This window comes from Crinia signifera, chromosome 1 (genome assembly GCF_055691185.1).
Source record: "Crinia signifera chromosome 1, ASM5569118v1, whole genome shotgun sequence".
In the NCBI taxonomy this organism is placed as follows: domain Eukaryota; kingdom Metazoa; phylum Chordata; class Amphibia; order Anura; family Myobatrachidae; genus Crinia; species Crinia signifera.
The window spans coordinates 257117681-257144113 of record NC_139217.1 but is presented as its reverse complement, the minus strand read 5'-3'; the positions used below and the strand labels follow the sequence as shown (position 1 = coordinate 257144113).

The window sequence follows — 26433 nt, the reverse complement described above, 5'->3', positions numbered from 1 at the left end:
CGGGAGTTTGGACGCACTAACCAGGGCTTTAGACAGTATTAACTCCATTTGGGATCTTAGAAAGTGTTGGGAGCCCGATCAGAGCAACAATGGAATTGCTTTAATTAATGCAAATTACCTTTGGTGTACAAAAAAAACATTTTCTGTTTAATATCAAAAGGAATACATATGGTTATATAGTCTGCATGCTGGGATAATAGCAGAAATATATCAGTTATACCGTTTTTACGCTGCCCTAAACATCCCGGTTTATTGCATATAAATACGCATAGACCCGGGATTTTGTGCAGTGGAAACGTACCAAGTTGTAATTAAATGGAGTAAGCGACCCGACACTTTATTCCAGGTTAGCGAGCATAATTAAACAAGGATTCGCTCCGGCTTGCGGTGCTGTGTAACTTAAGGTGCCCATACACTAGTAAGATTTATCTTCAGATCTGGCTGGTTGGAACAAAACCTTGGTTATGGATGAGTGACAGTTTGTCAGTTTTCCAGCATTTCCAAGCAAATGGTCAACTGTCATTTGCTCTCATCCATAACCATGTTTTTGTTCCAACCAGCCAGATCTGCAGATAAATCTGCGTGTGTATGGCCACCTTTAGGTCAATGCATTCCAAGACCCAATCACAGGGATGAAACGTGCTGGGAGATGATCTCAACTGTAAGCACCGGCTCAGGACCCACCTTCGGTGAGGTCGCTCACCCGGTAATAATGCAGCCGCCACTTTGCAGCCAGATGCAAAACCCTGGGTGTGAGCTGGCTATGCAGTGTATTGATCCCGATCATGACTGATGCCTATAGGACCTCAAACACTTGTGAAAAGTATCTCATGCTAGCATTGCATGCAATATTCTGGCAAGTGACCCGGCAGCTGGATCACATGCAATATATCGTATGAGGTCCTATTGCATACCATAATTGTGCATGCGATCCCAACAAGAGCTGCAACGCCAATAAATGTATAGTGCAGTACTTGCAATCCAGGTTCTTTAATCCGATGCACACAAGACCGCGCATTGGATTGGAGGTAAACCACATTTGATTTGCCACTTTTCATCCAATTAATTTTCCCGATGCGTCAAAATCAGATGAAATTGGACAGAATCGCATTAGTATTTGGGCACCTTAAGGTTATTTTAACCAGATTTTGTACACATCCAGACTTTCCTGTTTCAGCCCTAACTTCTGTGATAACTTTGAAAGAAGGCTCACGACCCTCACAAATGGAGAATAGAACCTTAATCCAGCAGCATGGCAAGCACAGCGAGTCCGCAAAGGGTGTCTTTGAGCTCGCCTCCCTGTCAGAGTAACGATGGTTGGGATTCTGATGTTGGTATACTGACAGTTGAAATCCCAACTGTCAGCCTGTCATACCACACTCGGCTGTTGCTAGTGCCTTATTAAACCCTGTGGTGGTCCCTAAGCAGTCGAACTTTCAGGCCCCCCTAGCAATTTATCTCCTAATACATCTTTTATTTTACCAACAAACATCCTATGATCTGGGAACTGTAATGTGAATCTGATTTCTATGGTTTATGTACTTTAAGTTGCTAATGGGTACCTTACATTAGAATGGATGGATTACATGGATGTGCAGATAAGAGTGCACCCGGTATGCTGACATTAGGAAGACAGTGTCTAGGTCGACAGTCTTTAGGTTTACCCCTATTGGTCGACAGGCAGTAGGTTGAAACTTGAAAAAGGTTGACACACACTAAGTTGACATGGTAATAAGGTCAACACAAGCAATAGGTCCATATGCAAAAGGTAAAGGACTTGATCATACTTTACCATCCCAGTGGATATGGAGGGGGAATGCAATAGTGAGCCCAGCGAGCCACACAGTACACTGATATGGTGTCCATGTCGACATAGATAAAAAAAATGGAAAACCCCTCATGTCGACCTTTTGCATGTCTACTTATTGCTTATGTCGAACTAATGCATGTCAACCTTTTTTCATGTGTCAACCTACTGCCTGTCGAGCAAAAGCAGTCAACCTAACGACACATACTCGTGTAACCTAACATTGTAATGCCTTTGTGGGAAACTGTAAGAGCAGTGAATTCGGTATGTGAATATCATCAAAAAACTCCTAATGTTTAACCATGTAACACCAGACGTGTACATGTTCTGCAGAACTCAGGTGAAATGTGTCCTAACTGAGTATGACTGGTTCTAATTTAAATTCCCAAAATGTGTCATTTAGTCCAGCACTGAAGATGTTACAGGTTTCAAATCACATCTATTTAATATGGAGGGGGGCAGTTTGGTGTCTCCAACACCCCATGGCACATCGTGTCCTGGGCATTCCACAGCCCAGACGGAGCCCTCTCTGAAAGATATAGCCGGAAAATGTGTGGCATGCCCAGCAGGGAGAGGAATTTTCTTTTATTGGCCTCATTAAGAGTCTTTAGGACCAGTTAGCAGAATCCATCAAATTAGTTAATCAGCTCATGAACTTAAAGAAATAGCTAGCTGTCATCATCCATTATATATTACACAAGATACAAATACTTCAGTATGTTTACACTGCACATAACTGTGCTTCATAGTCACTATGGGGGTTATTCTGGTTGGTGCGGCCAAACGTGCGTACGTTCCATATTAACGTACGCTCTCCGTACGTGGCCGTTGAGGTTAAGTCCACCCACAAATCTGCCGCATACGTACGGCCAGAAACAACGTCGAAGGGGAGTGGCGTACAATTGAGCGTACGCCAACGTACACGGACGGATCAGCTCTTAGACTCCGACAACTGGCGTACAACAGAGCGTACGCCCCCGTTTACGGACGTCTCTCGTCCGTCTTCCCACCGACTTCTTGCGGCTATCTGAGCGTACGCCACCGTGCACGATGGGTCTCTATTGTTTTCAATGGAAAACTCAGCGTATGTCACCGCTCATGAGAGTGAGCGTACGTCCGTGCACGCTGGCATACCCTTCACATATATGGACCTGCAAATCTAGCCTTTCAACTATGATTAAGGCAATTAAATGAATTATTCTAATTGTTATTCAATTATTGTTTTATATTACCTCAGTTGTCTACCTTAATGAACACCCTAATAAAAATACATTTTAACCCTCCTTACATGTATATTTATTATGTTCTAATGTTGCATTTTAATCACTATCTATGTGTCCCCACATTGCTGTTACTTTTAGATCAACTTATGTTGATGTTACAGTGAAAACGTTGACACATGTCGACTTGTGTAGATTGAGTGTGCTACTGTGTAAAGTCTATGAAAGCACGTAGTGAATGTGTATAACTGTTTAACAAATACCTACCTTAGCATATATAAGCAGGTCTTACAAAGATTCTTACCTTAAATTAAACAAACCTTTAAATGTCGAGAAGTATAGAAAGATAAGCTTCCAAGGTGTTTGAGTGCTGTGTGTGGCTTGCAGGTAGTGAAATCATGGTTTGGACTTAATAGACTGCAGCATTGCTTATTACATTCAGGTGTATGTGTTTGAGTAGTAATCAGCGTAAATTAGCAAACCCAGGCGCACGCTGTCATGCGGTATCTGTAGGGGTGGTCTGAGGTGGCGGTTGGCGGCAGCCTGTTTTGTGTCCGAAATGAACGGTGCTTTAGCCGATCGAGCGGTAGTAGCAACGTTCATTTTTGGTGCACACCCCCGTGTACGCCCATGTTTACGCCCATTTTCCCTCATTATTTCGGCCGCTCCCCTCAACACGCCCCTATGCCGCCCCCAATGCCCGTACTCTCGCGTACAGGTTTTTTCGCACGAAGAGACCAGTCCGTAAGCGTTGTGGAGTGTTCGCGCCTGCGCATTGGAGATGGTACGCATGCGCAGATCATTAAAAACCCCGGAACGTACGCGTACGGCCCGCCCGCACCAACCAGAATAAGGCCCTATATTACTAGGGGCAGGATTACTGAAGATTGTGTGCAGTACATCGTGGTAACAGCAATATGTATATCTACATAGATATAGATATATCTCTATATATCTATATATATCTATATATCTATATATATATATATATATATATATATATATATATATATATATATATATACACCATTAAGCCTGCTCAAAGCAAAAGCTTCGAAAGCTAGTCTGCTACCTTCTGTGTTTCTGCATGTGTGAGAAAGAGATGTAGTTTCATTCTCTGACAGCAGATGGCAGTGTTTCGGAGACTCATAGATACTAGACACACTGTATGTATATATAGATTATATATATATATATATATATATATATATATATATAGATAGATAGATAGATAGATGATATATATACAGTATATGATATATACTGTATGTATATATATATATATATATATATATATATATATATATAAAACTACCAACATTTCTGCATAAATAAAAGAGCTATATTATTATTAAGGATACTTATGGAATAAAGGGCCTGATTCAGACCTGTTCGCTAGGCAACATATATTCAGTGCCTAGAGGGCAGGTAAATGCATGCAACAACAAGGTTATGGCCAACATTCATTAGGCTGACACCAAAAAGTCGACAAGCATTAGGTCATCAGGTACAAAATGTTGACATTGTTTAAGGTTGACAAGTTTATAAGGTAGACATGATATTGGTCAACACTGAATGGTTGAAACAAGCTTTATGGGCCAAGTCTTGTATATTTCATGTTATTTGACCATCAATGCAAATGTGTTTGACACGCTTTGGGCTAAATTCCCAACAGATGTCCACGTTGATCAAGCAGTCAAGCAAATATTGAGAAAACATGTGAAAAAAAAAATAACAACCACATGTTGACCTTTCCTCTACTGACCTAATGCATGTCGACCATATGGTGTTGACCATCTGTTGACTAATACATTGTCGATCTGTTATCCATATACTAATACTATAGAGCAGGGGTGTCAAACTCAAATTCATCGGGGGCCGCATCAGCAGTTTGGTCACCCTCAAAGGGCCGGTTCCCCAAAAAGTACAAATGATAGAAAACTTGTACAAGGTGTACCTTAAAGCAGTATGAAACAGGACATGCATGTAACAATAATGCGATAGCAAAAATGGCGGGCCATCAAACACAGAGCTATGCTGCAGAAATGTAATTCCACATCCAGTACTAATTATATTGAGGTGTAGGGTTCAGTGGTAGACAGGGACAGAAGGTACAGAGCTGCCTTAGGGATGCTAGAGGAGGTGACACCATTTTGGGAAAGACATTTTAATGTGGGCTAGCAAGATAGACACGCAGTGACTAGAGGAGAGCATGGCCTGGTGTGTAAATGTCACCCTCAGTGACAGAGATCCCCACGTACAGCGACCAGCCCGAGCTATACACTACTAACCTATTTCAGTCAGCCGCCTCGCACACACGGTTACCGCTACTACCAGCAGTCCAGCACGGATCGCCAGCTGCGTGACGTCCCAGTCCCAGCAACCAACCCCGCAGCTCCGGCGAGCGAGTGAGTGCGCGCGGGGTGGGGGGTGGGTGAGAGGAGGTGGCCTAGGCAGGAGCTGGGACACACTGCCCCTGCGTGCTATCTCTTCGTGCGGGCCACATGACGTGGTCTGGCGGGCCGGATTTGGCCCGCGGGCCTTGTGTTTGACACCCGTGCTATAGAGGATTACAATGCCCAAGATGAGGTGTCAGTATTGATTGTGCTGTTTGTTGTATTTAATTAAAATAATTTTGCTCTGTTTCAGTTGCTTTTGAACAAGCAGATTGGCCTAAAACGCTATGAAGTAGAAGGAAGAAAAGTATTGTTCTATTTTGATGAGGTAAATGTGTTTTAAAACATCAAAGAGTTGTGTGCAGGTTTCTCATTTACAATATATCAGTTCTAGTGTAGAGGAAGAAATGGAAACATTTTATATCAGGTATCTGAGTCTTCAGTTTGCCTCAATGTTTAAACAACACCATACGCTTGTAGTCATTAAAATGCATTACAATGCACTTGAGAAAAGGTTAATTGCATAACTGGACACTTAAGGTAAACTAGTAAATAATCTAATCCACAATGTGACATTCCAACTCCAGTTAAGGTCCCCATCCAGTAGTGCGATATGGCTACCTTTTATGTGATTCTGATGCACTGCGGATCGCATGAAAAGTAACACATTGAATGTCATTTTCATGCGACTGCGATGTCACGTGTGCATAGCATCGCAGTTGCAGATCCTACAGGCTGCAGCATTATATTCTATGCATATTAGCTGATTCCTGTCAAAGAATGCTAGGGGTAGTAGCTCTACAATACATAGAAAACAGTGACATTTAGGAGGGTGCAGAACACAGCATAGTGAAGTTCCTGTGTCTTCCAGATACCAAGCCAGTGTATGACATGTGTACAGATGCAGGCATTCAGGGAGTACATCATGGGGAAAACTGCACCGGTCCCAGTGAAAATCTACGACTACTATGAGCCAAGTAAGTGCCAAGGCATTGGGATAGCCTGCACATGGCAGTTCCTGTACGTTGGGTTGATAATATTAAATCAATATACATAAACTTGATTTTTTCTTTTTGTTTGCAACATTAATATCAAAACCTTACCCTACATTTAAAAGCCTAATACTATGCTTGATATGGCTATTTCTATATCACTGTGCCAATGGCACCTTTCATTTTGTATTGCTGCTTTCATTGGCAGATCTGGAAGGGTCGATTTCATGTGTGTAAATACATTTATGATATGTGTAAAGGAGTTGTGCACTACCAGGGGCAGGTTGCCTTTTGGAAGAGATGAATGGTAATGAGCAGGCGAGGTTCCAGAGGAGGGGCTACAGCGCAGTTCAAAATTCAATAGGGAAGGCACAGCAACTGCCATTCCAAATTGACTCTCTGGCAGTTGGTGTGAATCCCTTCTCTGGAACCACCACTGGTTACGAGTGAGAAGACATGCAGGTATAGATGGTGGGCCGAATGTAATGCAGTGCGAGTCCATCCGTGCGTGATGAAGGCCAATCTTAGAGGTTTTTTTTTAAAGGGACAGTCATTTACAAGGCTTGTTTTTGCCATGTAAATGACTGCCCCTTTAGAAAAATCCTCTGAGTTCGGCCGGCATTGCGCACAGCCGCCAGACTCGCACTGCACAGCATTCAGTTTGGTAGCTAAGTATGAGAGTGCTGTATTTGTAGTGTGAGAAAAGAGGGTTGTGAGAACAGGAGGGAAGAAGGTCCTACTTCACTGAGCTGACAATCTACAGAAAGGCAGGAAGTGAGCATGGCAGAGATAGCCAGGACAGTACTAGGGTATGTGGAAGAGTACGCTTTGATGAAGAGTTGGGTTTTCAGTGCCCGTTTGAAGCTTTGCAAGGTTGGGGAGATTTTAAAAAAAGTAAGGGAGCTCATTTCATTTAATGGGGGCAGTGACCAGGGTAGAGGAGATGCAATGATCATTGCATGACCGGAGAGGGCAGTTGGAAGAATTGCAGATATCCCTTTGAAACATACTGCAGATCATGACACAAAAACCTGATTCCAGGTGGAGAGGTTGGGTTTGGGGCTAGCTAAAAACTTCTAATTTTGACTTCATTTTAAAATCAGTGTTTTAGTCCAGGAGTTACTCAGAAGTATGATTAATATGATTTGTATGTCATCATGATGTTGTCATTTAGCATGTCAACAGTAATTAATCAACATTGATTATGTCAACATGGTTAAAATGTCGACAGTATTAATATTGATACCTGCAACATGTTGACATTGACCGAAAGTTGACATGACAATACTGTATTGACACTTTCCTAATGTTAATATTTCCAGGAGGGCTAGAGAGGGTTAGGGTTACGGGACAGAACCAAAGAATACCAAGAGGTTTTAGAAGCTCAATGATTGTTCAATGTCAACATTATGAGCATGGCAACATTCTTATGTTGATTTGATGAATGTCGACATTGTGACCAACAAACCGCATATGGAATATGGAGCTCCATAACTCTCTCAATAGCAGTTGTGGAAATATACAAATACTAATGTCAGCCTTCCCTATGTGGTATGTAAGGGTTCAGGGTATTTGGCCCATGCGCAGTGGCAAACTAAAAACCACAGCATACAACAACACTGCACCAACCTCGGAATCAGGCCCTTTGTCCCCATACAACAAGACTATTGCAGAGATCATTAGTTGTTTTAGAACTATAACAATATTATTATTTATAAATGAGCTGTACGTGTATTTTATTCCTGTAATTATGATGGACAATTTGTGCCTTTTACCACCAGCATTTGAAGCTACCAGATTCTACAATGCCAGCGAGAACAGCCCTCTATCCCGAGAGTTGTGCGATGGTACCACCTGTAATGAGGTTGAAAGCTCCATTAACCAGTGGACAGGTAAGTCTTACATCTCTATCTTCATTGGCACACAAAACGTGTGGAGTGCCAACCTGTGCCTCTCTTCATACAAGGTCAGAACAAACAACTAGCAGATGATTAGACATTCTCTTGGTTTTGTGCCTCCTGTGGCCGTGGGAGATTAATATGTGCAGGTTCCATGCACTGTATATACAAAGTTACCTCCATTATTAACATAATATTATTTTAATGCTCATTTAACCTGCATTTGCATGTTTAGCAGCTCTTGCAAGTAATGAAAGAAAATTAATGTGTTTTATTAATATATTCTGTCTCTGTGCTTGGGGGATGTCATCAAACCCTGGAGAGACAGAGATAAAGTACCAACCAGCTGGTTTCTGAGTGTCAAACACAGCTGATTGCTTGGTACTCTTTCCACTTGATCGCTATCCAAGGTTTGATACATTTGCCACGACTCTAATAACTGACATACATTTTAAATCCCATCGGTGCCTTTGAGTCACTTAGGAGTATTTGAGTCATCAGCTACTTATATATGCATTCAATGTAGTATTCATTGTCTTTACAGGCTTTGCTCCCACTGGTCCGTGCAACGGTGGCCACCCCTGTCCTGAGGGGGATCATTTTGAACGTTGCATGTGCTACCGAGATTGTGGGTATGATGGGGACCCCATGTGTGGATCTGATGGGGTCCTCTACCAGAATCAGTGCCAAATGGAGGTTACAGCCTGCAGGAACAACACCAGGATAGAGCGTGTGGCAATGTCACAGTGCACCCCAGGTAAATGCATAGAGACACGTTTAGAGAGTAGGAAACCAGTTATTTTAAATTAATTTTACATTGGTTACATTGATTAATTTTAACTAGTATTTACATTTTGGTTATGTGTACTTGCCATGGTGGCATCTAGTTCAGAGAACAAATGTTTTGTAATCATATATCTAATTGTTTTGACAATCAAGGAATGATTAAACTGTGGCTGATATTCAGTCACCGCTGCAAAATCATCGGGTGTATTTTCCCAATGTTTCAAAGTTTTTTTTCCTGCTCTATCCAATTTGGATGTCCGGGAAAAAAATTTGCGCCTAAAACACACAATTTTAGTAAAACTTGTGTGTTTCACTTGAAAAAGCCCAATTTTCATCCCTATTACGCTGCGGCACTCACCAGATTACTGTGCCTAATAGAATAGCTCTGCAGCTGATCATTGATCAGAGGTAATTGAACATTGCCTGTATATTTTTATGCATTCTGTAACACAATATATCAAAGATACATTTACGGTAATAACCAGCATGTACATTTGTTTACATGCTGGTTATCTATATTGTGACATCATTATTTTGTACAGATGAAACCAAATCAGAAGAGGAAGCTGAGTCTGTCGTGTTACCAGAGCAGGAACCATCCCAAGAGAAAACAGGTAAATTGCTCCATCAGTCGCAGTTCTAGGTGTACACAAACCACACTGTAACATACAGTAGTATACTAAGCGAAGAGGGTCTTTTCAGAGTATAATGCTGTTTCTTTTCAGTTGCATGTGTTTTAAGGCATACAATAGTGTGTAAGAATCAGAGCCAGAATAAGACACTTTGGGGCAGGAATTTTAGGCAAAGTAGCTGTTCTGCAAATAATGCTGACATAGGATATCGGAATGCGTATAAGAACAGAAAGGTGACGATGGTATGCAAAGACTAATGAAGGTGATCACTAAACAAGGGCTGAACAATGCGATTTATCTCACTTTGAATGCTGAATGACCCCCCCCTTGAATGCTGAATGACCCCCCCATTATTAGAAGTTTGTTTCGCCTGTAGGCCATAGGGTCTGATTCAGAATTGATCGTTGATCGTGTGGATTCGCAAATCCATTTGATTATAAGATGACTGCGCCAGCACTGCCAAAATAGCAACAGAAATAGTGAAAACATCTAATCGCAATCCCCACAAAATTTGACGGACAAGTTGGTGTTGATGGGTGAACACCTGACGTTTTCTGGGAGTGTCAGAGAAAACATATTGCACAGACCAGGAAATCATTCGATTTCGCAATTCACTCGCAGATTTACACAGGGCAGGGTTTCACTCTGTCTGTCGGCTAGTTACTCGCAGTCATCGGATGGAGATAAATGAGTATAATGAGATGCAGGCAATTGGCACAGTATCCCAGTAACCTTCTCGTTACACACAGAGGAGGATATGCCTATTCACCAGCAAGAGGACTCCTACTATTCATACGAATATGAATCAGATCCTTATGCTGCTGACAATGAAGATGGCCTTGAAATTGCTGTGCAGCTCACAACCGTTGCAAACTTGGCTGAGGAGACCGGAAACGTGGATGTGCTGCCAACCACAGGTAACCATAACCAGAGCTCTATAATAATCTTGTGTAAGGCTGCAAACTCCAGTGATCAAGGGCCAGTCATTGATCAAGTATAGGATTGTTAATGATGAAGCATTTACTGCTTAAAGCAGAGTATATTGCGTCACCTATATACCGGAACTGTGCAGCCGCCATGTACAAACACCAACAGCTCACTAATCTGACCTTCCTCTTTCTTTACTTTTCTTCAACAGAAAATATTTTGTAAGAACAAACATGATGATGGACCAGTTTTAACATTCTTGGCATCAGGAGACCATAGAAAAAAAACAAGTGATCTAGCTGGTTATGGACCAAAACCATTTGTTAGTATTTTCTATAACTTCCCTTTTTCTAGCTTGATTTCTTTTTTAACACAGATGTAACCGACTAGAAAATTCTGCACTCAAAGCAGTAACTAAGGAGCTAATTTATCAACGAGGGATAAAAGTATGCGTGGATGATAAAACTCCTGGTGTTCCAGACAATAATATCCCAACTGTCATGTGTACCTCTAAGAATGCTGGGTACTTATATGTTAGTTGGGTGCCCACTAAGCTATTCGCTTAGTTTTCTGCGTCTCCTCGCTTGGCTCGCTACGCTCGCCACGCTTTGGGCACGGTGGCTCGCTACGCTCGCCACACTATATAAATTCAACTCCATGCCGACATGGACAGTGGGGGTATGAGCGTAGTAACTATAGTGGGCGCCCAACTAACATATAAGTACCGAATGCTGCTTTATCTTCTGTGACATATGCTGACCTCTCTTGAATCCACTAACCCTTTCATACTGTACTTGCCTTCCCCATATCTGACTTCATATGCCTTGCCTTGCTTCCTGTTTACGTTCTCTGATATACCTTCACCCGCAGCAGAGTGTCCTCCTCAGGACTGCAGCCATTGGCACTTCCTGTTTCATCTTCCTATCACACTCTCCTCTGGCAGTACTGTATGTCACAATATGCTTCAATAAGTAACTGATTTTGTCAATGTAAGTGTAAATTGTGTACAGAATTTGTCTATATGCAACCACAGTCCTTGATTTTTTAATTCATTGATTTAATACTTGTATAAACATATTTAGAGGTAAAATGTTAAACTTAACACACACAAAGTAAAATTTAGAAACTAGGAGTTATATAATTGTCAAGAAGGTAGTTCTTACAGCTAAGCGTGTAACAGGTGTACAGTACATGTGTAATGGAATGGAATTTTGTGATATCAAGTCCTCATAAATGGATAGGTATTTCAGCAATCAAGGTGACTAAGGGCCTGATTCAGAGATGTATGCAAGGTGACTAAGGGCCTGATTCAGAGATGTATGCAAGGTGACTAAGGGCCTGATTCAGAGATGTATGCAAAGCAGTGGCATACGTACATTTCCGATGTTCACTTAAATGTGCAGATTGGGTCTTCAAATAGGCTGCAGCCATTTGGGAGTGGGCGAGACATACTGTGTACCATACCATTTTCTGAGAGTAGTGAGGCCAGTGACTGTATCTTCTTACACAGATTTACTGACCTCTACTGGAGCAGAGACAGCCATTCCGGGCCAATGGCTGATAGTCACAATGGTAATTATGACACAGCACTCGTATTTGCAATGCTGGCAGTGGGCATCTTTTTGTTCTCAGATGTCTCCCGCGGAATTAGCATATTTTCAAATTACTGCTGCATCCAAAAACACAGCATCTATGCAAATAGCTCCCCCCTCTGAATCAGGGCCTCAGTTACTAGATATGTGTCATTATTAAGTCTGGCTAGGGCCTACAGCAGGCATGTCCAACGTTGGCCCTCCAGATGTTGTGAAACTACACATCCCAGCATGCTTTGCAATAGTTAGCATTCTCTAATAGCAAAACTGTGGCAAAGCATGCTGGGGTGTGTAGTTTCACAACATCTGGAGGGCCAACGTTGGACATGCCTGGCCTACAGGAATGGACTATGTTCAGTTTAATTGAAAAAACTATTTCAATTAAATTGAACATCGCAGACTTAAGAAGAACATACATACATACAAACAAACATACATACATGCATGCATACATACATACATGCATACATACATACATACATACATACATACATAGAGAGGGCAGGCAACACTATATAATGCAGATCTGCACTATATAGTGTAAATTGTGCCCCTCTGTCATGCCGTGAGATGCGAGTCCCGGTGCGATCTGATCGCGTCGGGACTCGCATCTCACGTCAGTATCTGCCGTGTGTACACACCATTAGATATGGGAGGCCAATATATATCAGCAGCTCTGCCTCATGTTACAGGTAATCAGTAATCCTGCCCTGGTTATTAGAATTTGTACTTTCAGTATTTCAGCTGAAATCTCAGTGTCCTAAACCTGTGCTAGCCAACTGATGTCCCCAAATATCTCCAAGCTGCGCAATATGGATGAACACAGATGACCTTGCATTACCAAATCTTTGTCTTGTCTCTTACAGTATCCATTGATGTCTTGCTACTGCTACTATGTATTAACCACACTACCCTCTCCCCCACAGATAACTTAATGTATAAAAATAGTATGTTAAATTATATATAATACTACAGTCCTTCCTAATACATGTATATACATTTAATGTTAAACAGACACTTATATTTTTTTCTCTTTCTTGCCAAAGGGGTTGTATTTGTTTAAGATTTCTGGGTTTTCTTATGGCCTAGGGTGTGGGCAAGAGAAATGGCATTAACATACTTTTAGTCGTTATTTTTATTTTTGGGGAGGGAGAGGAGGACTTCAAATATACACTGAAAATTAAGTTTTGTCTTCGGTCCAGCGCCTGGCAACAACGTGCTTGGTAAAGTGATGTTAGTTGCCTGGCAACAGAGGAGCTGATGCTAACTGTTACTACATGTGTTACTGTCTGACTTGTAGAAGCTTGTACCAGTTGTTTATGGTAGATATGTATAATAAATGGATTTTGTATCTGATAGATGCAGTGTTAGTGTTTCACACATGTTCTTTTTCTTAAGTTAAAATAAACTTTTTACAGACTTTCTAGTGTCTTCATTATTTCTCCATTTTTGTTTGTAATTCTAGTAACAATTACCTCTGTGAAGATTGGACTCATACAATAGTTAATGGTATTTAAAACTTAAGCAATGAAAAGTTCCTATTAATTTGCAGCTTAATTATTTATGTTTGTCTGTTATATGACATACAGTATTTTATGTTGATAATTACTTGTAAAAATGTACTAATAAAATGCCACAATAATTGTGGGGATGCAGTTCATATCCCGGCGGCCGGAATCCCGGCGTTCAAAATCCCGACACCGGAATCCCGACTGCCGATATCCCGACACTTTCTTCCTCCGTGGCTGTCTACGACACCCATAGATGGAGAATAAATTAATGTGGCGAGCGTAGCGAGGCACCGGGCCTACTGCGTGGCGAGCGCAGCGAGCCCGCAAGGGGGGGGCGCGATACACGTCCCCCCCTTGTTGGGATTCCGGCGGTCGGGATTCCGGTGTTGGGATTTTCAACGCCGGGATTCCGACCGCCGGGATTTCATATCAATCCCTAATTGTGACTTTCCAATCATTATGATCAGTGCCTCCACAGTAGTTTGGCCATTGCCCTTACCTAAGGGAGGTGTAGCTGAACTTGTATGTCTGCAGTAACATCAGTCTGCTATCTCAGCCAAATTGAATCCTGAGAGATTCTGTCAATTAAAGGCAGCTTGTTAAATGTCATTTAATGGTAAAATGACATATAGGGTGAGATTTTGCCGTGTAAATGATTGCCGCTTTAAATAAAATGGAGATTTCTCACCAAATCTCTCACTTTCTGAAACTCTCATCCTATTAAATCTCACCCATAATGTCATTTATTTTGGCATCCCCCCACTATCCAAGTCATCCTGAAACGTGGCGAGCGCAGCGGTACACTTCCGACCGACCTTTTCATACCCCCACTATCCACGTCCGCGTGGAGTTGATTTTTTTATAGTGTGGCGAGCGCAGCGAGCCGCCGTGTAATACATGTAACATAATACACGTCCCCTCGCGGGGCTCGCCACGCTCCGGGCTCGGTGGCTCGCTGCGCTCGCCACATTATATATATTCAACTCCACGCCGATGTGGATAGTGGGGGTATGAAAAGGTCAGTCGGATGCGTGCCGCTGTGCTCGCCATGCTTCGGGATCACGTCGATACTGGGGGGCATTAATAAATGACATTATGCATTTGTGTTACATTATGCTGCACAGGACAATAAGGTGTTTTCTATAGCGCATTGCTGTTATTATTTGCAGGTTCGGATTTGCTCTGATTTACTCGGTTTCTCAAATCTGGATTGTATTAGCTATCCAAAACATGTGACAGACGATAGCCTATACGATATGGATTTGAGAACCAAGTAAATCCGAGTGAAACCAAACCAGCACATCTCTACTATATATTCATTTATAAAGGATACCAAACCATGTACTAATGGTTAGACAAGCCACCAAGCATGGGGTCCTACCTCTGTGAACCGTTCATGCCCCAGTACGACACTGGCCCTCTGCTAAAGAAGTCATTGAATATATATATATATCACATGTGCAGAAAATAGCAAGACCCTGGCATAGTTCCAGAGCTGCTGCATTCTGCGCAGCTGTCATACAGTATTGTCACCACTTTTGTCACATTTTTCTGGACCTGCACTTCAAATGGTCTGATTATGCCCTCTCTGCATTGCTAACTGCTGTATGATATAGTGAAAGTTTTTTTAAGGTGAATCATATGATGTAATCATACCCTACATATCCTATTGATGAGGATATAAAGTCTACTTTTCTAGAGTCGTGCCATGTTAGATACCTGTAACAAATAAAATTGTAATAAAACGGGTTGTGAACATGTTATGTATGATGGCATAATGGGGCAGATGTATTAAGCTTTAACAAGAGATAAATCCAAGGGTGATAAGAAGAGATAAACATCCAGCCAATCACCTGCTAACTGCCATGTTACAGGCTGTGTTTGAAAAAAAGTCAGTGAGGAGCTGATTGACTGGACGTTTATCTCTCCTTATCATCCTTGCATTTATCTCTTGTTGAGGCTTAATACATCTGCCCCAGTATTTGGATTTACTGTCCTCTGTGTGCATACAATGTAATCAAATTGCACTGTGATCAGTGACTGCTCCTACCATTTGCTTTATGGGGGCACTGTCAGTGTGTCCATCCCCGATTGGATGTCCACTCGCACAAGCGCACAGAATGGTGAGTAATTTATGTTAATATTAATAATATAGTAACTGGGAGCAGGTATTTTGCCATATAGTTTCTGTCATAATGTGGATTAAAGCAAATTATTCCAAAACGACAGTATTTAGCAGCTTTTAGCCTTCCCACAACACATGCCATCCCTTTAGTTAAAATATATTACCTGCATGGTACATGGATTTACCAATTACACTAATGTAAACACACCTGTGTACCTTTATTTATTTATTTGATATGAAATATCAGCAACCCAGTTTTAGATCATGGGATTTATCTTGGAATGAATGTTTATTCCATTTGTTTTTTTATTGTATATAGATAACTTAAATTGTCATCATTAGACCTCACAGGCGTAACTGTGTGGCACTGTATGCTACTTTGCACTTATTGTGTATGCCACTCTATACAATGCAGTGGTCCCACACAAGAACCTTAATAGTTTATGGGCTTAGAAAGTTCATTGTCTGCCCCCGTTCAGTCGCTTCTGGCAGTTGAAGACATCTTGTCCAGTTCTATGGTTTGGAAAGTGGTACCTTGGAAGCTGGGGAAGAAATACAGGTCACAGCACTGAATGGGTGTGCGTGTTGGAACAACTTGTTGGAAGAGTCTCTTTAGATGTCTTATGTGATATCAAGGTTAATTTGGATCTTTTCCTAAACTTGTCTCTCAACTTATCACGAAACTCTTCCGACACATAGTAATACACAAAGGGATCCACACAGCTGTTGAAGGCACTCAGAGTTAAGCAGACCATGTAGACTGCATAGAGGTCAGCATAGTATTGAGAACAGTGCTCTGAGTAATGTATCAATAGCACCACATTGCTTGGTGTCAAGAAAGCGATCACTATAAGCAGAACCAAGGCGCTTAGTTTCACAGCATGGATATATTTCTCCCCACTTAGAATCAGTGCACGAATGACAGAAACATAACAGAAAATGATAATGACCAATGGTAAGATAAAGCACAGTACAATGATGGACATGAAATAATAAAACAGGTACATGGCTTGCTCCTGCCTGGGAAGGGCATCATGGCACACTGTAAGCTCAGTGTTCTGAAGATGGTAGGATTGTTGCATGGTTGCCAAAGGTATGGTAGATATAATGGCAAATAACCAGGAAATTGAGCAAATGCCAACAGCAAAGTTCCTGCTTCTAAATGTCCTGGAGAAGAAGGGGTGAACCACTGCCAGGTAACGGTCAATGCTGATACTCATAAGAAGCAGAACTGAGCAGTACATGTTACCATAAAACAAGCTGGTTACAATCCTGCACATCGGCTCACCAAAGATCCAGTTGTTGCCTAGAAAATAGTAAAATATCTTAAAGGGCAGCACCAGGATAAGCAGGAGGTCTGCCACTGCTAGATTCATCATGAAGACAGTGGAAGTCATTTTTTTCACTTTGGTCATTAAAACCCACAGTGCAAGGCCATTGGCAGGTAAACCCACCAGGAATACCACAGTATAGGTTGAGGGTATCAGCACGACTGTGGTAAAGCTTTTCAGTTGATCCATTGATGATTGTGAAATTGACAACATTGTATTGTTATATTCTCCTGGAAAGGATCGTGGGCATATGATATACTCAGATGTACTTGTGTCATTAGATTGGGCTTCATCAGAATAATCTGTAAGTAAAAATGGAAATAATGGATTAGACTATATTGTTCTGGCAACAAAAATATTGGCTCTTGCATAAATTGGATATAATTTTATGTACATTCTTCTTCCACATATTCATATTATTTAGTGTTATAACTGTTTGTTGCCCTGTAGAGCCCACTTTCATTGAGATACAAAAATATGTAACATGGCATCTCCACAGGCATGAGCGGATCCAGAATAAAATGATAGGGGGGAGCACCATGATAAAAGAGGGTTTAGGTGGGGGAGGGGCGGTGTTAGTGGTGCCAGTGTACATGCTAAGAGAGCGGCAGAGAATGGGAATGGGATTAAAAATAGACCCTGGCATTTAAAGTATGCAGGCCCACCATGGCGACAAAAGTGAAGGATGTAGTTGTGCGCGCGCCAAAGGCGCGCTCCGGAAAAGGGGTGTGACCACTCAACAGGGGGCGTGTCCTTGAGTGTAGTTTACCACACCATATACAACTTCTACACATTGGGGGTTATTCTAGTTCACTCTTTCTGACAAATTCCTTCTTAGATGGACAAAACCATGTGCACTGCAGGTGGGGCAGATGTTACTTGTGCAGAGAGAATAAGATTTGGGTGGGGTTTTACTTCATAGTGAGATCTATATTGCAGTGTAAAATTAAAGCAGTCCGTATTTTCCCTGCACAGAAACAAAATAACTCACCCAAATCGACTTCTCTCTGCACATTTTACATCTTCCCCCCTGCAGTGCACATGGTTTTGTCCATCTAAGAAGGAATTTGTCAGAAAGAGTGAACTAGAATAACCCCCATTATGCAACAAAATACTAGACACCATTATACTTGCCCCTTACACATGATGAAAAATGGAATGAGCCAAAATTCACATAATGCCACACGGATTGAGCCAAAATTCACATAATAACACACGGATTGAGCCAAAATTCACATAATGCCAAATGGATTGAGCCAAGATTCACATAATGCCACATGGATTGTGGCAAAATTCACATAATGCCACATGGATTGAGCCTAAATTCACATAATGCCACACGGATTGAGCCAGAATTCATATAATGCCACACAGATTAAGCCAAAATTCACAATACGCTTCATAAACAGGGACATTGTCTGCCAAAGGCGCGCATTAAACGTTTCCACCATAATGTCCATTACACGTTAAGTTACACGCCATTATATCCATTACGTATTATGCCAAACACCATAATGCCTATTAAAATTTATGCTACATAAGTGCTGCTTATCTACATGCTCATTGCCAAGGGGTTCCATGCTCATTGCCAGAGGTTCCATACTCGTTGCCATGTGGGATTACATGCTCATTGCCAAGGGGGACAGCCGCCGCCAGGCTGAAGAGATAGCCACTGACAGTGGCAGAGCCTGGCTGTATTCAGGTCCCGGCTATTTGAAATAATACCCCTTTCACACCAGAAAATGCATTCCCAGGTTGGCCCCTTTTACACCAGCCTAGTCCCTGCATTTTTTGGTGTGAGGGGGAGAGAAAACCACCCCTCTCCCCCTTTAACCAGTTATCTCATTTAACCGGTTATATCTTCGGAACCAACTGACCCATTTACATGAGACACAGTGGCGGAACTACGGAGGGTGCAGGGGGTGCAGCTGCTATGGGGCCCGGCGGCTGGGGGGGCCCGATGGACAGCAAGCACTCCCCTGCACCCTCTCAAGGGAGCCGCTGGTTCTGCCGCCTGTATTAGGCTGAACTGAATGGAGAGAGTAAGGAGCTGGGCGAGCGGACGGGATCGCGCTGTTCCGGGCAGGCAGTCGGGCACTTAAGCTTGGAAGGGGGACTGCGAGGGAGGAGCTGCCGCCAATATCCGCCCCGCCGCCTAAACCCACTGCGGTCGCCGCTGCCATCCAATCCTCCTCATGCTCCCCACTAGTGACAGGGGCAGGAATCCGGCGTGAACAATGATTGAAAGCTGCTAAGCTGAATGAGACCACCAGACCGCTGCTACTTCCGCTCCATAGGACTGCCTGTTAACTAATCACTGCTCGCAGATCGGCAGTCGCTCGCTCCTTATTGGCTGCCGGCTTGTGAGCAGTGATTTGATTCAGGAGAGCGGCACCTTTAAAATGTCGCTGCGCTCAGTGCGCTGTCTGTACAAATGTGGCTGCCAGTCCCCGATCTGCTCGAGTGTCTTAGTCCTAGGAGCTGCAGTAGCAGTGGTCTCCTGCAGCTCAGTAGCTTTATATTTGGGTGCACAATCTCCTGCCGTGCCCTCTGTCTTTGAGGCACTAGTCCTATTTGTCCACCTCCTGATGGTGGCTCTGCAGCATCATGCCCGCCTGCCCCCCCACTCCAGCAGTAAGGTGATGGAGCACAGGCACATGAGAGGAGCCGCGGTGCCTGAGGAGCAGCATGGGACAGAAGAAAGAACGTTGGTAAGTTTGTAATTGTCGCATAATGTGTAATGGGCTTTGCGGTGTGTCCAATAATGTGTAATGGGCTTTGCGGTGTGTCCGATAATGTGTAATGGGCATTGCGGTGTGTCCGATCATGTGTAATGGGCATTGCGGTGTGTCCGATAATGTGTAATGGGCTTTGCGGTGTGTCCGATAATGTGTAATGGGCTTTGCAGTGTGTCACATATGTAATGTGTAATGGGCTTTGCGGTGTGTTACATAATGTGTAATGGGCTTTGCGTTGTGTTACATAATGTGTAATGGGCTTTGCGGTGTGTCACATACGTAATGTGTAATGGGCTTTGCGATGTGTCGCATAATGTGTAATGGGCTTTTCGGTACTGTATGTCACATAATGTGTAATGGGCTTTGCGGTGTGTCACATACGTAATGTGTAATGGCATTGTGGTGTGTCACATACATAATGTGTAATGGGCTTTGCGGTGTGTCGTATAATGTGTAATGGGCTTTGCGGTGTGTCGCATAATGTGTAATGGGCTTTGCGGTGTGTCGCATAATGTGTAATGGGCTTTGCGGTGTGTCGCATAATGTGTAATGGGCATCGCGGTGTGTCACATAATGTGTAATGGGCATCGCAGTGTGTCACATAATGTGTAATGGGCATCGCGGTGTGTCACATAATGTGTAATGGGCATCGCGGTGTGTCACATAATGTGTAATGGGCATCGCGGTGTGTCACATAATGTGTAATGGGCATCGCGGTGTGTCACATAATGTGTAATGGGCATCGCGGTGTGTCTCATAATGTGTAATGGGCATTGCGGTGTGTCACATAATGTGTAATGGGCATCGCGGTGTGTCACATAATGTGTAATGGGCATCACGGTGTGTCACATAACGTGTATGGGGCATTACCCTTTGAACCAAGGCCACACTTTTTTTTTTTTTTTTTAGAATGTGTTTATTTTTAAAATATGTATTGGAGGGGCACATTTTTACTTTTCACAATAATGTTGGCCACACATGGTGCGATGCACACTGGTAGAGATCCGAGTTAGGGGGGCCCCATTATAAATTTTGCTATGGGGCCCACAAAGTTCTAGTTACGCCTCTGATGAGACAAGTATCATATTGAAGAACTTTTGAGTGGGCTTTGAATGATTTTGGTCCAGTGAAACTGGAACATTTGGTTCCAGAGTAATCTGCCCTCAAAGAACATGAACAGCCATGAAATTACATTTCAAAAAGAAAATAATTGGTTTATCCGCAATATCTCTGGAACCGATATAGACCAGCCTGGTATCATATTGAAGGCCCAGCGATTTGGAATTGAATGAGATCAACCACAAGCTTCTGTGATGACAGGGGAGGAACTGGCAGCAGTCAGAACCGGGTGGGGGTCGGAATTAACGGGTCCCATATTATCCTATGGGAAAAAACATTACAGCTTTGCCAGGCGATATCTCCGTTTCTCAGGGGGCTAGAGACATGGGGCTGGGCTCGTTGGAAAGCCCTGATCCTCAGCTACAAAACACATGACTGGGGGGCATGTGCCCGGGTGCCCCCCCCCCCCTTGAATCCGCCAATGTCACCAGGCAAACTTGCCATTCCCATGTGTGCACGGAGAGCACTCAGCATCAGCTCCAAGTGTCACATGTAACATCACTCAATTCCCTCTCCTGATTTGTCTAAGTAATAACCAGGCCATAGGTTAGGATATAATCATTAGTGTTTTTTTAATAATGAATCAACTACTGGTTAACAGATGGATGAATATTATAACACAAAATTAAGGATTGCAAACATATACCACTGATGTCATGGATTTGATTCCCACCATGGCACTGTGTGGAGCTTGTATATTCTCCCAGTGCTTATGTGGTTTTGCTCCGGAAATTCCAGTTTCGGAAACCAATTTGATGCTCTCCGCTCTGCATCCTGCTGCTGCCGGGAGTGAGAGAGAGAGAGGCGCTGAGCAGCAGAGGAATGGTGACAGTGGGTTGCAGATTTAAAAGTCCCATTAAAACCAATGGGCAGCCGCTAATTGGCTTAGAGAACCATCTGTCATGGCTCACAGCCAAACAGTAGTTTAACATTGACATTAATTGGACAACCTTCCACCTTGCACTGCGCTGCCGTCACCCCTGTGCTGCCGAGAGCACACACATATTAAGGATACTGCTAGCACTCCTGTACTGCTGACACAACCACCACCCTGCAATGCAAACACCGCTGGCACTCTTGCACTCCTGGCACTCCTGCACGGCTGACACCCTTGCACTGCTGACACAGCAACAATCCCCCCGCACTGAGGATAACGCTGGGAATCATGCATTGCTGACACAATTGTCACCCCACAATGACGACACCGCCAGCACTCCTTCACTGCCTCTAGCCCAAAGTCTCCCAGACACGGCCAGCGATGCATCCACAGTGTAAATGGGCTGTTGGCAAGGCATTGCTGGCACACACCTAGATACTGTCTATTATTTTCTATGATGCAATGGAGAAATGATAGACAGAATCTGATTGGTTGCTATGCAGACCCAGCCCTAGCTAATTTGATGCCCTGGGTAAGGTTTTGTTTGGTGCCCCCTACATTTCCAGTTCCACCCCTGGCCTATTGCTTCTTATTCATATTACACACCAATGTATTTCTCCTTATTCACACTGCACCAAACAGTATACACATTACTCCACAGCATAGTGCACCGCGCCACACAGTTATAGTGACCTGTATACACATAATGCCACGCAGTAATGCTCCTTACACATTATACCACACCAGAGTAATGCCCTTATACACATAATGTCACACAGTAATTCCCCTTACACCTTATGCCACACATTAGTAATGTCTTTATATACACAATGCCGCACAGTAATGCCGCTTAGACATATGCCACACAGTTTTACAACCCATTTACCCCGCTCTGCTGTGGGTTGCTGGGGAGTAGGGTAAGTGGGCTGCACAAAGTCAGTCAGTGCACGGTCATTCTGCTGAAGCTGGGCATGCACAGCAGTCCTCCCCCAGGGAATGTGGCCATTTTTGTTACTTTCTGATGCTGCCCCCACTGGCTCTGCTCCTCAGACACACTCACACTGGCATTCCCGCTGCTACTGGCTTAGTTGTATGAGCTGCATGCCCCATGGAATTTTAAATGCTCTAGGCATTTGCCTATGCCTATGGCCGGCTCTGAGAGTAGTAAACGTATTTAATTGGAAGTAAAGACATGCTATGGGAAAAGATGTGCATATGCACCAATAACAACTAAAGAGAGCATATTATCTCTGAATGAGGCCTAATAGTAGGAAACCAATCTTTCCAGTACATATGTAATTACCGTTACATCCACATAAACATACACGGCAATAACAGATGTTTCATTAAATACGCTATAGTACAGTAGTTACTAAAGTATGCCCCCTGAATGGCTGTGACATGTTTACAGACGATCCCTATTTACCCATCTACTACAATGTGTTTTTATTTATTAGAAATTGCCACTTACAGGCATTTACTGTTCCCTATCACTTGTATTGCACTATATTTGCCAAATATAGAGACAAAAGACAGACTTATCATTTTCAGGATAGGAAACAGGCATCACACACCATCGCACACAATATCCACAGACAGCACTACATCAGACTGGCTAGATATCATACGTACCATCATAGTCTTGTGTGGCAAAAGATTTCACCCATAAAGCTAGCAGAAGTATAGGAATAGAGAATGGCCACAAGCAGCCTGAGGGACCCATGATGTCAATGAAGTGCTAAGAACTAGAAACAAGGGATGTTGTTTTCCTGACAATTATCCACTTCCTATGTCTGTAAATGTACTGAAAGGACCCAGAGAGGAAATATAGCTGTGTATACAGGGGGGAGGGAGCGTTGTCTATGTGGAGCAGATGTGGGCAATTTCCTTTTAGGGAGGTGGGCAACGGGAGCCACAGTGGAACTTTTGGTGCGACAACTTTGTCCTGTTTCCTTAAGGATCAATGATGTATGTTTAGACGTGCTTGTGTAGGCCTGTGGGAGTTTGGATTATTTTGTGATTTTTATGTAGAGAGAGCTAAATTCTGGGAATATTGTAACAAGCAGTCAAGAGATGATGAAAAAAGTCATTTGTGAAAAAAAAAGGGTCCTCTATAGATGCACATAATGCATCTATAGCATCTATAACATGGGCTGTATTTACAATTGGGTGCTACCAGTTCAATAATAATGCAAAAGCATTTGTCCACCTCTTCTAAACATGTTGAACAGGAAAACACACCCTAATGAGCAAATAAAATAAAAAAGGAATGTAAAGAAAGACAAGTAGCATGGGGCGCTGAAGTGGTACACTAAAACAACCAGTAGTTCAATAAAACTATTTATTGAGTACACAAAGCACAAATTCAAACAATAGTGTGCAAATGCACAATTATAAAATCAAGAGAAACAAAATAAAAATAAAAATGTGTAAAATAACAAAAAATAATAATAAAGAAATCAACACAAATACAATAAATTAAATTGAAATGAAAAAAAAGAATGGGGAGAGAAAATAAAATAAATAAAAATAAAAATAAATGGGCAAATAAAACCAATTTGCAGTGCTGATTAATCAACCTTAAAATAGGCACATGGCACTGTCCGTAAGTAATAAGTGCAGTCACCCGCGTCCGGGTTTTTTATTTTTATTAATATCCTTAAATACAGACTTAGATGATAGTGTAAAGGTGCCCTACCTGTCATACTAGGATGCGGTCAAAATCCCAACGGTGGAAATACCGACCCCGGAATCCCGACCGCCGCAATGCCACCACCTTGTCCCTATATGGGTGTCCACGACACCCATAGAGGGAGAATAAAATAGTGTGTCGAGTGTAGCGAGGCACCGGGCCCACTGTGTGGCGAGTGCAGTGAGCCCGCAAGGGAGGGGGGCAATCCATTGTCCCCCCTTGTCGGCATTGCAGCGGTTGGGATTCCGGCGTCGGTATTTTGACCGTCAGGATTCCGACCGCCGGGATTTCATATTGATCCCTTCATAGCAATGCTTGCAGAGCTACTGACTGCATTGGTGTGCTTTTTGTAATCCCTAAATACTTTACTCCTAAGACAGATAAAGCACTGGAGAGAGATAAAGTGGAGCTGGAAGATTGGTACTTTATCTCCATTGACATTATCACTTTATTCAAATACAGCTTGTAACATGACAGGAGCTGATTGGCACTTTATCTCTCTCCAAGGCTAAGCTTGAAAAGTGATAACATGGAGAGTGCTAAACTGCCAGCCAATCAGCTCCTGTCATGCTCTTCATTTTATCACCTTTCAAGGCTTAGTACATCTGGCCCAGTGTGAGAAGCAACTAGCTGGAGTGAAGCACTAACTCCTTAGTACTTCTACCCTACTATTACCTTGGTTACTGTACACCATTTGCAGTGGTGTATCTATAATAGTTGTAAGGTGTACGGTGCCCAACCGCATACCCTCAACTCATTACTTGAATACTTACCCATCCTGAATCCTGCATCGACGGCAGCAGCCCTGTGTAAGTGACAGTAAAAATGGCATGGTGGCTATGTTCCAAGTGTTTTGCGCAGTAGGAAGGACACTGGGAAAATGTCCACCATGACTTTTCCTGGAGTCCTGCACATGTGTGCTAGTTTCCTAGAGACCCTTGGGTACTTGTGTAGTTTCACGGCGCCAGTAAATCGCATGCGATATTGCATGTGATTCGATGTGAAATGTGATTTATTACCTGTTCATACCCCCACTATCCACTACGGTATGGAGTTGATTTTATGGTACTTGTTTCCTAGCACGGCCACAACGATTTAGATCGTTGTGGTCGTAAGATAAAAAATCGGATCGATCGCATCGCATGCGATTTGGTCGCATACGATGCGACCGATCCGACCGACCGATTTTTCACCCGATTTTTTTTTTTTTTTCACCAGATTTTTTTCAATTGCCCCCCCAAATGTTACTAAGTGGGCTAGACCCCACGATAGACGTCAACCCGAAGCGTGGCGAGCGCAGCGAGCCCGCGAGGGGCGGCGGTGCGCGTCCTCCGACCTTTTCATTCCCCTACTATCCACGTCGGCGTGGAGTTGAGAATATATAGTGTGGCGAGCGCAGCGAGCCACCGAGCCCGAAGCGTGGCGAGCGCAGCGAGCCCCGCGAGGGGACGCATATAACTTCACAGGTATACGCGTCCCCTCGCGGGGCTCGCTGCGCTCGCCACGCTTCGGGCTCGGTGGCTCGCTGCGCTCGCCACACTATATATTCTCAACTCCACGCCGACGTGGATAGTAGGGGAATGAAAAGGTCGGAGGACGCGTACCGCCGCCCCTCGCGGCCTCGCTGCGCTCGCCACGCTTCGGGTTGACGTCTATCGTGGGGTCATGGCGGGCACATAAAAAATGTGAAATGGGTCATATTGGCCCATTTCACCTTTTTTATCATTTTTCCCTATGTGAGATGGACTTAATCAAGTCCATCTAATCTTGTGCCATTATAATGGCACAAG

General features: G+C 43.2%; 2 protein-coding genes across 4 annotated transcripts in view; one reads left to right on the top strand and one right to left on the bottom strand.

The window, feature by feature from the left end:
- CPAMD8 (C3 and PZP like alpha-2-macroglobulin domain containing 8) overlaps window positions 1-12423 on the top strand; it is a 120175-nt gene extending 107752 nt beyond the window's left edge. For 2 of the 3 annotated variants that reach the window (XM_083180884.1, XM_083180871.1), the window contains exons 37-43: window positions 5677-5751; window positions 6295-6400; window positions 8197-8307; window positions 8858-9070; window positions 9642-9713; window positions 10481-10648; window positions 10870-12423. In XM_083180884.1, coding sequence (XP_083037010.1) covers window positions 5677-5751; window positions 6295-6400; window positions 8197-8307; window positions 8858-9070; window positions 9642-9713; window positions 10481-10648; window positions 10870-10883 — 759 coding nt within the window. In that variant the 3' untranslated portion in view covers window positions 10884-12423. The remainder of the gene's footprint in view (window positions 1-5676; window positions 5752-6294; window positions 6401-8196; window positions 8308-8857; window positions 9071-9641; window positions 9714-10480; window positions 10649-10869) is intronic. The other variant, XR_014473293.1, reaches the window with a different exon arrangement.
- Window positions 12424-16156: 3733 nt separating this feature from the next.
- Window positions 16157-23732, bottom strand: F2RL3 (F2R like thrombin or trypsin receptor 3). The gene is made up of 2 exons (XM_083158290.1): window positions 23584-23732; window positions 16157-17519 (listed from the first exon to the last, which is right to left on the bottom strand). Exons 1-2 carry the CDS (start codon window positions 23672-23674, stop codon window positions 16447-16449), a joined length of 1164 nt encoding a protein of 387 aa, XP_083014416.1. The 5' UTR covers window positions 23675-23732; the 3' UTR covers window positions 16157-16446.
- Between the last annotated feature and the right edge of the window lie 2701 nt (window positions 23733-26433).

Bases quoted from the DNA above. Each gene is read 5' to 3' on its own strand.
- F2RL3 (XM_083158290.1), bottom strand. From the start codon at position 23,674: ATGGGTCCCTCAGGCTGCTTGTGGCCATTCTCTATTCCTATACTTCTG. The intron at 17,520-23,583 runs GTACGTATGATA...TTTTACTTACAG, and splicing joins TGCCACACAAGACTATGATG to ATTATTCTGATGAAGCCCAA.